Source organism: Lagenorhynchus albirostris, chromosome 6 (assembly GCF_949774975.1).
Source record: "Lagenorhynchus albirostris chromosome 6, mLagAlb1.1, whole genome shotgun sequence".
NCBI lineage: Eukaryota > Metazoa > Chordata > Mammalia > Artiodactyla > Delphinidae > Lagenorhynchus > Lagenorhynchus albirostris.
This window is the reverse complement of record NC_083100.1, coordinates 53,915,959-53,932,239: the sequence shown is the minus strand read 5'-3', so window position 1 is coordinate 53,932,239 and position 16,281 is coordinate 53,915,959. Positions and strand designations below refer to the sequence as shown.

Genomic DNA, 16,281 nt, shown 5'->3' with positions numbered 1-16,281 from the left:
TGAGCAGTCCTCCCAAAAACAATTGGATCAGACTCTCTGGAGGTGGACCCACAAGCATTAAAACTTTGGAAAAAATCTCCAGATGATTCTAATGTGCAGTCAGACTTCAGTCCCCAAATATCACATATGGGGAGGGGGCTTTTCTGTTCTTGTTGTTGAAATGATGGGTAGGCTCAAGCAAATACAAAGGTTTAAGTTTTGTCTTCACCAAAGAAATATAAAAATTAAAAATCCAATGATCTTTGGATTAAAATATAAACATTTTTTGCATTTTTTAAAAATAAAAATGTTTTAAACTCCAAATAGCTTTCATTCAATATATTAAAACATACAGATGTATTTATATCTATTTAGTGAAATAGCTACCTAAATACAAGAGCTTTCTACTGAATTCACTTTTCTAAGTTTTCTCAAATTACATGGTATATAGACAGATGCTCAATCTTTGCACTCCTTAAAAGTTGACAGTATATACATTTTAGAAATCAGTATCATTTAGTGCATCAAGAATATAAAATGTCTTTATTTTATCTGCTGTGGCATCATATATTATTGATTCTTGTGTTTTCAATTATAATTTCACTGCTAATAAAAGCAGATAAGATAGCAAAGTATACTTTAACAACAGCAGGAATCATTCGTAAGTAAATGAAAACATATTGAAATTTAAGAAAAGACACCTTTAGAGTCACCTTGGAATGCTGAGTAGGTAGTCTAAGGTGACACTCAGCTCATCCATATTTGTCTGTTCCAGGCATAATGGAATTGTCAGAATGAGGCCACTTCGTCTGTCCTTTCCTCCTATTAAAGAAAAAAATATATAAATTTAACATGTAAGAGATATTAAAGCACTAAATGAATTACATATATTTGCATCCAATGTTACTACAACAATTACAAGTTTAAGACATCAGTAAAAAACAATCTAATGGCTGTTTATTTTATATATTGTAAATGTTTATAGTAGTACAGCAAAATTATATAAAATTTAGAAAAAATAAGAGGAAAAAAATTCACCAATGAAATATTCACTTAAACATAACAATTCTCATTTTGCTTAATTTCTTCCATTTAGTCTGCTTCTGATTGTAATCAATTCATCAAACATCTATTGTGTGCCTAGCACAGTAAGCATTTGCAAGTAAAACAACAAATTTCTTATCAACCTAGGAAGAAAAACTTTAAGTCGTAAGAAATAACAGTATGAAATATGACAGATAATTTGTTAGGCTGTGTTGTGCAAAATATATAAAATATTATAAAAAGGGATTTAGAAAATGGAGAAAATGATAAGAGCTATAATAAATGTAAAAAATTTCATAGAAAAGTTAAAACTTAAGTAAAATGAATAGAATTTATAAACCAAGTCAAAAGAGCATTCTGTGATGAGGAATGATCTGAGTTAACTCACAAAGGTCAGACAGGCATTCTTTGTTCATGAGGCAATAAAGGGAAAGCCCTGTCCAGCTGAGAAGAGCGCACGGGACCTGGATATAGAATTCTGAAAGCCAGGAAGTGGAACGCACTTACATTTCATGGATGTTCAAGTTCTCTTCGATCTTCCATAAGCATTAAAATATAACTAGTACTTTTATACACACACAGCTTCTTTGAAAGCTCCCCACATGATTGATTTTCACAATGAAGTCCATCTTTTGACCCAACTGACATTTATGGCAATTTTAGAAACTTAAAAGCCAGCAAACACTAAAGCAAACAATTTTATATGATCTCTATCACTAAAAAGTTAAAGGACTGAATTGAAAAAAAATGATTCCTATGAATAACATGGATGCAATTCACAAGGTACCAACCATAAATGATCTTTTATCAGATTAACCATGTAAATTACTGATAGTCAACCACTTTGTTTAATCTCAATAAATGGCAATTTCAAATGGTTCAACTTAATCGATAATCAATAGTGACTTCAACTGCAAATGTTGTTTTGTTTAGAATACAAGTTTTTTTTTTTTTAATAGACTGCAACCATGGTTTTCAAACTGTATCCCCTGAATGATTTTGTTGGTTTGAGAAGTTTTTCTCTATTATTAAAAAAGTTTGAAAATTACTGGTTGAAATAATTAACGGTCAAGAGCAAGTCAAGAGGAATTGGGTTCAGAGAAGTCTCATTTTCTCCTCAAAAATCGCTAAGCCCTGCATTAAACCAAACTGCAAAAAGGTTCATATCTGAACTGCAGCACTCTGACCCACTGTGAAATTGTCTGCAGAGCACAGGTCTAACATACAGGATTACATTTAACCTCATGCCCTCAGCTTTCACTAAGGGACAACAAAATAATCACCAGTGTAGATGCAAAAGAAGGCAGATGTCAAGAAGAAAAAGGCTTTCAAGATAGGTATGGTCACCAGGGTCAAATGCTGCACAGAGACAAGTAAAATAAGAATGCAAAAATGTCACTGATAAAGATTTTTTTTAAATAGTAATATCCACTCTTGGCAACAGTATGGGCAAACTGGCTTTTTTTTTAAATTGAAGTATAGTTGATTTACAGTGCTTCAGATGTACAGCAAAGTGATTCAGTTATACACATACATATATATCTATTCTCTTTCAGATTCTTTTCCATTATAGGTTATTACAAAATATTGAATATAGTTCCCTGTGCTATACAGTAGGTCCTTGTTGTTTATATATTTCATATTTAGTAGTGTTTATCTGTTAATTCTAAATTCCAAATTTATCCCTCCCCTCTTTCCCTTTTGGTAACCATAAGTTTGTTTTCTATGTCTGTGGGTCTATTTCTGTTTTCAAACATGCATTTTCATACACTGGTGAGAGATCAACAATTGCCACAATATTCTTATAGGGCAATCTGACAAAACCTTTAAATGTAAATGTAAATTCTCTTTAATACTTCCAGTTGTAGGAATTTATACTGCTGGACTTGTACAAAATGCACAAACTGTGAATAAGAACGTTTCCTACAATACCATTCATATCATAAAAAAATAGAGAGAAAACGTAAGTGTCAACTGGTAAGGGAAGAAGTTTTTTTAAAAAAGAAAACACATATTAAATAAAGAACTAATATTACTGGTGGAATTCAATATCTTATTTTCTCCTTTATAATGTACACTAGAAAAACATGCCAATTTACAGAGAGATACAATATACACTGAAAAGGACATTAGTAGCCTAAATATCAAGACAATTCTGATAGGACCTAAAAAGTATAAGAGAGAAAAAGCAAGATAATACAACTTAAATAATCTTCAATAGGTGGGTCACAGTACCTATTCTAAAGCATGTGCAAATTTACTCAATGGTCCAAAATTCCAGAAAATTGCTACACCCAGCGTCACCACTGCTTTCACACTAGCAATATATCTCGAAGCTTCTCTTTGACTCTTCTTAGTCAATGCAGACTTTGGGTTAATAATGGAAGGTAAATTCAAGCCTTATAACCAAATTCGAGCAGTAAAAAGTGAAAACCATGTAATTTATTTCATAACTCCCCCCTCATAGGAAGATGGAAGACAAAAGCTGGACGGGATAACACAAAAATGAATTACTCTATATTTCAGAAACAATACTTTAGATGCTGGTTAGTCAATTATTCTCAGCCTGTATTAGTTATTTCATTTTTATATGAGAGGTGAGATATCATGACATCTACCCTGTAGAGGTCATTTAATCAAATTACAGAACAGAATGAAAACTGGCTGCCAAGCACCAACAGTGACAGAGTTGGCTTGCACCGCTATCCATTCTGAGTACAAGGTGTCTCAGAAACACCTTTAAAACAAAACATTCAGAGAAAAAGGAAATGCCTTTCTGCCAAACTTATCAAAGAAAAAAAGATTAAACAAATTTATACATCAAACACTTCCAATTTTAAGAAGAAAACATACCTGAAAGGAAGGCTAGTTTTTTCTTCAGAATGGGTAATATTACTGAGGCCTCCATTTTACTCCAGTAAACTTCCTCCAGTAAATTTTCCTTTCTGAAAACACAGAAAGTTAAATGTCAACTACAAGATAATAATTACTCTCTGAAATATACACAGACATACCTCATTTTATTATACTTCACTATATTGTGTTGTTTACAAATTGAAGGCTTGTGGCAACCCTGCATTGAGCAAGTCTACTGCTCATTTTTCCACCAGCATTTGCTCATTTCGTGTTTCTGCATCACGTTTTGGTAATTCTTGCAATATTTCAAACTTTCTATTATTATATTTGTTATGGTGGTCTGTGATCAGTGATGTTACCACTGCAAAAAGGTTACAATCCACTGAAGGCTCAGATGACGGTTAGCATTTTTTAGCAATAAAATATTTTTAATTAAGGTATGTACATTGTTTTTTTAGACATAATGTTATTGCACACTTAACAGACTACAGTATTACATAAACATAACTTTTATTTGTACTGGGAAACCAAAAAATTCATGTGACTTGCTTTATTGCAGTATTTACTGTGGTCGTCTGCAACCGAGCCAGCAGTATCTCTGAGGTATGCCTATACTTAACGGCTTACGCAGGGTTTCTCAATCTCAGAATTACGGACATTTTGAGTCAGATTATTTATTCTTTTCTGTAAGGAGTTGTCCCGTGCCTTGTAGAATATTTAGCAGCATCCCTGGCCTCTACCCACTAGAATACTAATACCATTCCCCCTTCCCAGCTGTGACAACCGAATGTCTCTAGACACTGCCAAATATCCTCTGGTAGGCAAAAATCACAGCTAGTTGAGAATCACTGGCTTAACTGTTTTTCGGAGCAATGCTCTTGGGCTAGAACAGTGCCTGGTACATAGCAGTAACTCAACAAATTATTTGTTGAATAAAGGAATGAATCAATTAATCAAACTTGCAATATTCTATTACTCTCCTTATTATTTACGCAGCTTAATTCCAAATATCTGATTCTTTCAGATCCACTATTAAATGACTTTCTCTCACTTCTCATATTTTTGCTTCCCCATAACACATAATAACTCACCTTATCCTCATGTTTACCTCAAGTTATTTCCCAATATACTGTTTCAATTTTTGCCCTCACTGTTAACTGTCTCTATCTCTCCACATTTTGTATTTTAAATTTGCCAGGGAAAAATCTGATTAGCCTAGTTATCTTTTTGTACCAAGCCATAATTCACTGATCTTGGTTTAGTTTTCTAGTGTCCACTCAGGTACGCCCAGGGGTTATGGAAAATACAAAATGGGACTATTCATACAGCAAGGGCTAAGAGCAAGACAGTTTCCTTTAAATGGGAGCTTTGGCATGGCAGGCATCTGTATGCTTGGCCAGCCTAATATACCATCAAAGCACGATTTTAAGAAAAGCAGGAACTTCAAAACAAAACATAACAAGAAAATCAAAGGTTCAATTATATTAGCCACCTAAACTTAATTTCATGTCTGAGAGAGTATTCTCCATCACATTTATCCCTCCTTCCCTTGTCCTACACCCGCATACCATCACTATATAGTGACAGTTCCTTGGAAGACACTGTAAAATTGCATTGCATTTAGTGAAAGTATACTCTTTTATAAACAGCCTCCTCTTTTTTTATTGAGCTATAACTGACATAGAAAATTATATTAGTTTCAGGTGTACAGTATGATTTGATACTTGTATATATTGTGAAATGATCACCACAATAAATCTAGTTAACATCCACTACTATAAATAGTTGCAAAAATTCTTTTCTTGTGATGAGAACTGTTAAGACTTACTCTCTTAGGTCTTTCAAATATGCAATAGTGTTATTAACTACAGTAATCAGAAAGCACACTCTCTTGAAAATAATTTTCCAGCAGAGCAGAAAATGTGACTCTATATTACTTATTCAGCAAATACTTGCTATGAACCTATCCCATTTCAAGCACTGTGCTTTCAGCTGGAGCTAAAAACTCAAGTCACAGCCTTGCCCTGAAAAAAATGTAGTCTTTTGAAAAAATTCCCAGATTACTTGGAAAAAAACCGATGTAGTCTTATTACTTGTCAGATAATGACTACACAAGCAAGGCTACTTAAAGAAGTATATTATTTTACAGCTTTTGTATATACAACTAAAAAAAATCACTACTATTTTTATATATCTACAAAAGAAAACATGTTGTCAAAGTAAATATGACATATTCTCTTCAAGTTTTATCCTCGAATATTTGTTTGCAATTTGTTCATTCAGTTTTGTTCTACATCTGCCCAGGCTAACATACAATTAGTAGGAAGAATGAGGGAAAAGCTCATGTTTTACATGTTTAACCTAAAATAGTAGCACTTCATGTTTCCAGATCAGTATCTTGACCTGATGAGTTTTTTCTCCAGCACTACAAGAACCAGACAGTTCAGACTCACGGCTAAGCTCCCTTCTCTGGTGACCAGCTTGTCAAAGACCAGATGTAAAAGTCTGATAATGATGATTAAGCAAGTTAACATTTACCAAGTGTTTACTATAAGGCATACATTGTTCTAAATGATTTACTTATATTAATTTAATTACTCCTTGCAACATTTCTATGAGATAACTACTATTATTAACCCCATTTTATAGAAAAGTAAAATGGGGCTGAGAGAGGTTAAATGTGGCCCAACATCTCAAAGCTAGTAACTGGGGAAGTTAGGATTCACACCCAGGCAATCTGGTCCCAGTAATGATGTTCTCATATCACATGATCAGCTTACCAATAAAACAGCCCTGAAAACAATCCAGTGACATCGGGCCAATTGAACAAGATGGAGTCCTAGCTTTTGCATTATTGGTGCAAATGTCAACACAGTGAAAGGGGCAGTACTAAGAATTATTATTAAAATAGTTTTGAACTCACAGACCCCCCGAAACCTAGTAACAAGAGAACTGCTGATCTAGGCTGTCAATGGGATGCTCCAGACAACTTCTCAACTGCCTTTGTGTCCTTCCTATTTTCTGAGCCTATTTCTCCATCCTTCTCATAAATTCTGAGTTATATACATCTTTCTAATGAACCCCTTTCTGCTTAAGTTTTAGCTAGAGCAGCCTTCTCTTTTAGTCAATGGAGAAACTTGGTACAGGAAGCAAAACTGCAATTCAGAGTTTGGTAGGTCTTATCTGCAATCATTCAGCACCGCTGCTTCTTCTTTGTAGGTTTTTTTTTTCCCCAATCTGTTGCCATTTATTCTGAATGAAAATGTCCATCAATACACTGAGGGTTACGCCTTGCCACAATAAAATCTAATTAACCAGTACCCAAGAAAAAAGAACCTCTGGAATTCCTAAGGCATAAGAAATGATAGCTGCAGGTAATCCTTTGAATAATATCTGTGTTATCTAAGCTTTGCAAGTCAGGTTATCAATTTTATGCCAGCAAGTGCCAAATTTTTCACCACTGTGTTCTCCTCATACTTAAAGTGCAAAAAGGAGATGGTTTCAATCTCTAGTCTAGATTTACCTTGGCAAACTATAGTACCCAGAAGCAATCTTACATTTCATCACTGTCTCCTGAGACACATGCTCTTTCCAAACTTTCCATGACTTCACAAAACCACCTCAGCATGGCAAAATACTAATTTTTTTTAATCCAACAGTCTTTTTTTTTTAAAGAACATTTTGAAAGTGATGGAAAAGTAATTTAAAGTAATGAGAAATATAGATTTTTGGCTGTGTGGGCCAATATCAAATGAATTGATGAATAAAATGTGAAGCAGTCAAGAGATGAAAGCTGTAATGTTTACTCTTTATATCTTCCTCCCTTCTACAGTCTCCTTTACATCAATCTCTTTCATTGTTATCATAAAAGAGATGGATAATAAAAAGTAATGATTACTGTACTACTAGTTCCAATTAAATGTGGTTTTGCAAGTCATTTGTTTTACATTTTTCAAGTCATTAGCACAGCCATAAGAAAAAAAATCTGCCTATTTCTAATTATATAGCTCATAGAATAATGTACAAAACACACAAAATAAAGAGAAAATCCTGCAAAAGACAATACAACCATCCACTACCATCACCACAATAAATGTTAAATAACATGAGGTATCTGCTCATGCTCTTCTCCAGTAGGTAGATATAGATCATTATTTTTCACAAGAAGCTTACTCAACCTAAATATATCTGAGTGAATTATATTCTCAAACAAGGAATGAAGTCAGTGGCAGACATATACCTGATATGAATCAATGGAAAGTGACAAGGAAAACATGTCTTTTAAAAAATTTGCCAAGTGAAGCAGGCCAAAAAAAGGCAGAAAATTCACAACATGCTTAACACAAACATGTCATATTTCATATATGGCTATTTAAAACGATCTATTTTAAGTCACAATTTATAATACATAAAAGAGGCAGAAAGCCAGAGTTTATAGCAGGTGAAGTGCCTTGGAAACTGGTGAACATAAAGGAAAATGTGCAACCATGACTGCATGTTGCTTTCAACCAAAAGCAAGAAACAGCAAAGTAAATTAACATCATTCCTAAGTGCAAAATAAACCCTACCTAAAAACAGAATCCTACGTTAGGGATGATGAATTCTGAGAAATTCTGAAAAATGTAAGGAGACTAAGTTTCAACTGATATTTGTATCTATCTTCTAGTTTGAACATCTTTCTCAAGACCTTGAAGAGTTAAAAGAGGAAAACTGGGGCAACTAAGTAGTTAGAGACCAAGTCCTATTTATCTTTACATTTATTTACTCATTCATTCACTCATTTAACAAATCTACAATAAGCACCTACTAGATCGAGTCAAGGCGAGGCGCTGGATATATTTGGCATTCAAAAAATATCTGATTAATGAATGGATAAATGAACGAACAAATGAACAAACATGAGACCAACAGTAAAGTGAAACACATACCTTAGGAAACCTAACTTTATCACAACTACCTGACAGTCGACACCTTGTGGTGTGATCATAGACTACCTGTGCATACTTTTCCTTCAAAGCAGCTTCTCCCAGCTCCTTCTACTGGGACACTCTCCCACGGATCCAGCCGCTACGTAAATCACTGGATGCCAGAGGAAGGCAGGTCTATGATGATGGTAAGGGGGACCTCAATGGGTGCTACCAATGGGCAGCCGTTAGAGGGCAGCAGAGGATGTGTTTAAGGAGCAGGAAAAGAGAACTCTGGCCTTTTAATCAAGACTGGGCAAATTACACTTCATAAGAGACTGTAATTGATGATATGAGTGGGTACACTGGAACTCCTCTCTCAATAAGTATAAATCAACCAGTTTATTTGGAAAATTTAGTTAGATTCTTCGAAGAGGCATTTTTAACAACCAGTGAAAACCCATTAAGATAGCCTAAGGCTAACTAAATCATCTCTAATGAGTCTACATCATGTAGACACATAATGGCAATGAACAAAATCAGAATGCAGGCTCCTCAGCCCTGCATTTTCAGAAGAAATACTATAGCTGTCCTTAAATTCAGATTAGAAATACCTTCAACTATTGTGACAGAGCAAGAGCAATCCTAGATGAAAACAAACAAGCACACATAGGTACTCACTACTACCTAACTGGGCTCATCACACTATGTATCCATATATAAAATTATGCAGGAATAAACATTACTCAACTTTAGGAAAATATATCAGTAAAGCAGTTCAACAGTTGAAAATATGTCATTTTTTTATTATTGTAGGTGCCAGTGTATGATTATTAATCTGGTTTTACAATAACATTGACAGTTCTAAATGAAAGAAAAACAATCCTTTTGGACAGACTTTAAATGAAAATGATAAAATAATTATTAACTTTCATCAAAATACAGATCTATCCAAAACAGTAATTCTTCTAAATAAAATTGAAAGCTGAAATGTCAAGTATTTTACAGATGGATCAGGCCCTAGTTTATTCAGTGAGGGAGGGAGGAAGGAAACGGAAAGTTCTGAGGTTTCTATGAAAATATAATCTACCTTGAAAGACAAGAAAATTCTATATTGAAGGTCCAATTGGACATGAAAAGTCCTACACTGTATTTAAACGTCAAAAATTCAAAAGCTTATGGTAATGATAGCCTACCACTTAAAAACTATTTTCAAAAACAACATAAGCAACTACCCCTACATCACCCTCCCTGCCCTGCCCCCTCTCCACAGGAGCCAGACACCAATATCTACAAAGTCAAAGGGAAGTCAGTTCTTTAAGGATTTCCCCACCTCTCTAGCTAGTCTACCAAACCCTTAGCAGCGGCAAACTTTCATTTTCGAAGGTCCAGCTTCAAGAAGTCCTTTACTCCATGACTTTTTCAAATCTTTGGCTTTTCTTGTCTGTGTTAATTTATAGGTAAATCCTCCTTCACCAAAACTGGGGCAGCAAAAGGAAAAAGGAATATTGCTTTACAGAAGTGAATCAGGCTGATGGAATTCCAATAAGGTAAAGGTATTTCTGGCATCCCCAGCTATAGAGTACCCTATAACGAGAGCTTCTTCACCTGCTGTCACAGCTCTCTGAGGTGAGCTCTCTTCCTGCACGGCTTCTGCACTCCAAGAAGCCTGGACACCTTCCTTCCCCAGGGCAATGGATGTGTCCACTGAGTTCCCCTGCCTGGGTACAGGTCTTCCTCCATCAACAGGGGAAGCATGAGATAACTTTACAAACTCACGGTCTTATTTCTAGATCCCAACCTCTCTTGACCTGCTATAGGTGTCTCCTCCCTTCCTCTTTATCTCACAATTTCTCTGGGTGGGTCATCACTAAACCTGTTCTCTACTGACCTTTATCCTAGAAAGAAATGTTCCTCCTCTACACTCGGCAAAGACATACATGCCTTTCATTGAGCTAATCTCAGGCTAAATCTAATTCAGACATATAATAGTCTAACGGATTTGAACAGAAGTTCATATGTATCATCAAGTTCCTAATTCTAAATAACTGGCATACAAATTAATTTTTAGTACCAAATTGTTTATATGTTGGATACCACACATATACAAAAGAGTACTTTTGTTCAAATGAAATAATATATATACAAAACATGAATTAAGACTTTGGCACTATTAAGTTTTTTTGTTTATATAATGAAAATATTTGGTATATACCAAACACCACACTGGAAAAAAAGTTAAAAAATATAGTACAAAAGAAAGTTTAAAAAATTTAAGTTAACTAAAGAGACAGAAAACTGCTCAAAAAAATGGAAATTACTATGGCATTACCCAAGCAGAAAGAAGCCAGTGGAACATGTGAAAGTTGTCTTCCAACAGATTAAAAGTCCATTTAACAAAACCATGTATATTATAATGTATTTTTGAGGTAAAACTACAAAAACAATACTGAACATACTGCAAATCCTTTAACTTGTTCATTAACTAAAATGTCACATCACAATCACATGGAACAAAGTAATATAAGACATACGGAAAACTGTGAACCAGCACCTGTTATCCCTCAGAAGGATTGTTAGCAATACTAGATATCTTTCCCAAGCAAAGTCCTCCCCCGCTGAAGACCTTTCTGCCATGGGATTCTGTTCCAAAGAGTTGTTCTCCCTGAAAGGCAGTCTGGTGCAGTGGTAAACATCACAGTCTTAGTTAGAGCCAGGGTGTGACTCTGAGGCAGCCACTTACTAGCTAGGTGGTTTGGGCAATTCCTTTGCTTTCTTTTATGGGCATAATCACCGAACCCACAGGACCCAGGATTAGGTGAGCTAATGTATGTATAGTCTTTAGTATACTCCAGAATGTTAAACACTCAATAAATGGTACCTATTATTAGCAGCTAAATTTTCCTTCCTCTACCAATTACTAGCTTACTACCACTGATTCTCCATGAAGGCCACAGCCAAAGCATTCCCACTAAGGCCTTCTTGCTCCAACAAACTAAAATGGGCACAAACATATTACACATAGCTTAATACATCTTGGCATTTTTTTACATTCCAAGAATATTATTTCATCCTCAGAACAACATATAGTTACATTAATATCCCCATTTTTTCTGATGAGAAGACTGAGGCACAGAGAAATTAAATAATTTGCCCAAGGTCATACAGAAATTAATAGATTTATAACCAGGGATTTAGAACCATGGAGAGCATCTACTTGAATTTTTTCATTTTATTAATAAGGAAACTGTCTTAGTACATTTGGGCTGTTATAATAAAAGTATCATAGATTGAATGGCTTATAAACAACAGAAGTTTATTTTTCACATTTCTGTTCAGGCTGTTATAATGAAAATATCATAAAGTGGGTGTCTTATAAATAAAAGAAATTTAATTCCCACAGTTCTGGAGGCTGGGAAGTCCAAGATCAAGGCACAAGGAGATTCAGTGCCTGGTAACGGCCCACTTCCTGGTCCTCAGAGAGCCATCTTCTACATTTGTCCTTACATGGTAGTAGGGCAAGGGAGCTCTCCGGGGTCTCAATACTAATCACCTCCTAAGGCCCCATCCAAACACCATCAACTGGGGATTAGTTTTCAACATATGAATTCTGGGGGGATACAAATATTCAATCTAGAGCAGAAACTGAGATCTACAGACATAGATTTACCCTTCTAAGGCCACAAAGCACGTGAGTACTAACATGAAACTCAGACTCCTAAAACCCTGCACAGAGCTTCTCTCCACTATATTGTCACATAATAAAATCAAAATTAAAAACACAGGAATAAAAGAGAACCATTATTTCTACATATGTTAATAATTTTTTAAAACAATTATGTCCCCGTGAAAATTTACACACAAATGTTCATAGCAGTATTAGTCAAAACACTAAAGACATGGAAACAACCAAATGTCCATCAATTCTGAATGGATAAACAAAACATGGTACATCCATATAATAGAATATTACTTAGCAATACAAAGGAATGAAATATAGACACATGGTACGACATGGATGAACCTTGAAACATTATGCTAAGTGAAAGAAGCCAGACACAAAAAGTCACAAACTGTATGACTCCATTTATATGAAATATCCAAAAGAGGCAAATCTATAGAGACAAAGTAAACTAGTGGTTGCCTAGAGGTGGGGTAAGTATGGGGAATGACTGGTAATGGGCAGAGGATTCTTTTTTGAGGTGATGGAAATGCTGTGAAATCAAACTGTGGTGATGATTCTGTAAATCTATTTAAAAAATCACTGAATTGTACACTTAGATTGGGTAAATTTTATGGCTATAAATTTTACCTCAATAAAGCTAACAAAAAATAAAAAACAGAATTGCTCATTTTGTAAATCAGGAAAATCTGCATGAAAGTGATGAGCACTTTAAGTATTAAAAAATAAAAACTAAAGATGTGTAAGCAGTATGTTCCAGAAAGTCTGTACAATGAATTGCATATGCTGAGCATTTTATCCCCTGACTTCCACTATAATTAGAACACACTACTATGAAAGAACTTCAGCTGCAAAGACAAATTTCCTTCAACATTGTACATTCTGGATGGAGTAAGATAAGAAAAAAGATTAAATGGATTAAATAGAGGGAAGAAAGGAGAGTGTAAGCAATAATATTGATACCACTTTTATGTTCACAGTTGCCCAAACTATCACTTTAGGTAAACTGGCATTTAGATTTGCTTTTTATTTTTAACCTATATGGAGATTTATAAATAATGGTCTTACCTCAGGGTATCTCAAAAGTTTTCATACCAACACACATAAAAATATCCAAGATTTGAGTAAAGGTTAAATATTTATTGCTTTCAACAGTATCACATGTCTTAAAACAAACCGTTTGCTTTTGAGAAAAGTGTAAAATATACCTTTGAATTAAAATAATACTAAGACTTTTCGGCATTCCCTAAAACTCAAAGGCTTAGAGGATCACTGAATGCAAATCACTTTGAAACATCACCTACACTAAAAGGTGGAATGTGAAATTAGTTATCTGTATATTTCCTTATACCTCCAAATAAAATAACAACAATGACTAATGTTATTGAGAATGTTCTATATACAAAGCAGTATCCTAATCACTTCATGTTCATTGCTTCATTTATAACTCACAACTATCCTATGAGGCTAGAATTACTGTTATTACCATTTAACAGCTAAGGAAACTGAGGCTAAGTGAGATGAAGAGAGGTTAACGTGCCCAAGGTCATGAAGTTATTAAAAAGCAGCAAAATTGGCATTTAAACCTAAGGCTGAGTCCAAGGCTTAAGTGACATTACTTCTCATGCTCTTGTTTAACACAGTGACCTGTATTATGATATGAATAATAAAGGTCTTTAACACCTCTCAAATAGAATTGTTCACTTTTTCAGATGTAATGACAGTAAGGTTATATTTATTAAAAAGAGTACATTATCTTTTAGTGACAGATACTTTAATATTTACAAACAAAATATGTCTGGGATCTGCATCAATAATGGGGAGGGGGAACATACATGAAATAGGATTGGTCACATTGACAACTGTTGAAAGTAGACAGATGATGGGTGAACAGTGGTTCATTTTACTACTCTCTCTGCTCTTGTATGTTTGAAAATGTCCATGATTAAATTAAGAAAACTAAGTCTTTAAACATACCAATACTGTAAAAGAGGAAGCTACAACCCTTTACTTTTTTTACATTTAGCAATATTTTATTTCAAAATCAAGAAAAAACAGGAAACAGACTACATACAATTTTTTTAAATATTCACATATTCACCAACGTATCCTAAAGCTCTTTATGTAGAAAGATCTGAGTATTTGGTCCCCATGTAAAATTGCTGAGGAGGAGACCAAGTCTGACACACAAAATAACCAGAAGATACAAAGAAGCAGATAGGCAGGTGGAATCCCTGCTTTCACCGCTGCGCTGGCACTGGAGACTTTTGTTTCCTGTCCCTTTAGGTTTTTCTCACTTTGTAACTGGAGTCACTTTCTCAGCAGTCTCCCTCTCACTTTCATACTCTTTTATATATCACTATATTATACTCTTTTATAAGAAATTAAATTACTAAGAAAAGCAAAAGCTTAAGTCCACAACAGGCATTCACTGTGATGTAGTGGCTGGTCAGAAGACAGGAAGATCTCTTAGATGGAAGACTCAATTAAGTACCATACTGTTTGACTCAGAAAAGAAAGAGAGTTCAAAGGTTTTGCATGTAACACGTATTAACACTTAAGAGCATGTTCCAATTTAATAACAATTTGTTTTACCTATACAGTCAACAGAGCCAAGAAAGTTATTTCTGAAATCTTAAGTAGGTGTTAAGTCAGCCATTTGAATTCATCCACTTGTTTGCCCAGGAGAAAGCCTGGCACATGACCAATGCACAATAAATATTCACTGAATAAAATCCCTTCTCACAATCCTGCCAGCTTTCTCGTTTAAGTGCCACTGGGCAGAATAATTAGGAAGAAGGAGAAGAAGCAAGGTAAAAACGATCAGATAATTTTAAATTTGACAAAGCACTATGAAAAGAGCATGCATTTACTCTGAGGAGAATATTAAATTACATAGTTCAGGGACCTTTACTGAAACATCTTGGGACCTGGCCCATCGGGATCATGAATGAAGACAGGCATTTTATAAAGCCTTCTTTATGCTGAGCCAACTCTAAATTTTGGCTTTTAGAAATGGCTTATTTAACTTTACTACATTTATAGCCTAAGTGAGTTTTCATTATCTATTTTCAACACTTGGAAAAAGTCACTATTTAAATGAACACTTTTTCATTTTCTGAAATTGTGTCTTCACTTTTATTACAGCATTCACCATCAGCCCCTCCCCCACCTCACTTTCTCATTTTAATATCTATAAATACTTTTCCAGTTCCTAGTTCTTTCTTGCAATATTTAGATGGCTCCTGATTCTAGCATACACATCTCACTTGTCAGATCATCTGATCTGTAGAATCCACAAAACAACCACAGAAGAAACTTTGGGATTCCTCTGGACAGCCAAAAAGAAGCTTTTGACAGCAAGTATTTTGAATAATTGAAGCAATATCATGTCTGCCATCAACTAATCCTATATTTTGGAAGGGAGACTATGGCAACAGCAATTAGAAAGAATACTACTTTTTTATTGGAACACACTACATACAAAATCAAATTTTTTAAAGTGAGAAACTGTTTACTTTACAGAAAAATGATTTAAGTTTAAAAGGGCTTTCTTGAAGTGGCCCCTGCTTCTGGTACAAAGCATACCAGTTAGGTAGGAGGCAACAAAGCAGCACTTCCCATTTTTAATGACTTCTGTACTGTTTGTGGAAGCCCTGAAAATAAGCAGAGGCAGAAGGGTGTCATAATTAAGACCTAGAGTCAGACTGACCTGGGGTCAAATCCTAACTCTGCCCCTTTTCAGCTGTGTGACCTTAAGCGGGTTGCTTTACCTCTCACCCTGGTTTTAGTACCTAAGAGGGCCCAGCCGCCATT

The 16,281-nt window shown here is 34.8% G+C and overlaps 1 protein-coding gene across 4 annotated transcripts in view; it reads right to left on the bottom strand.

Annotated features, from left to right (window-relative positions):
• The window catches only part of SESTD1 (SEC14 and spectrin domain containing 1), a 138,861-nt gene that overhangs the window by 87,462 nt on the left and 35,118 nt on the right, over nucleotides 1–16,281 (bottom strand). For all 4 annotated transcript variants that reach the window (XM_060152531.1, XM_060152533.1, XM_060152532.1 and 1 more), the window contains 2 exons: nucleotides 3,877–3,968; nucleotides 693–801 (listed from right to left, as the gene is read on the bottom strand). In XM_060152531.1, coding sequence (XP_060008514.1) covers nucleotides 693–801; nucleotides 3,877–3,931 — 164 coding nt within the window. In that variant the 5' untranslated portion in view covers nucleotides 3,932–3,968. The remainder of the gene's footprint in view (nucleotides 1–692; nucleotides 802–3,876; nucleotides 3,969–16,281) is intronic.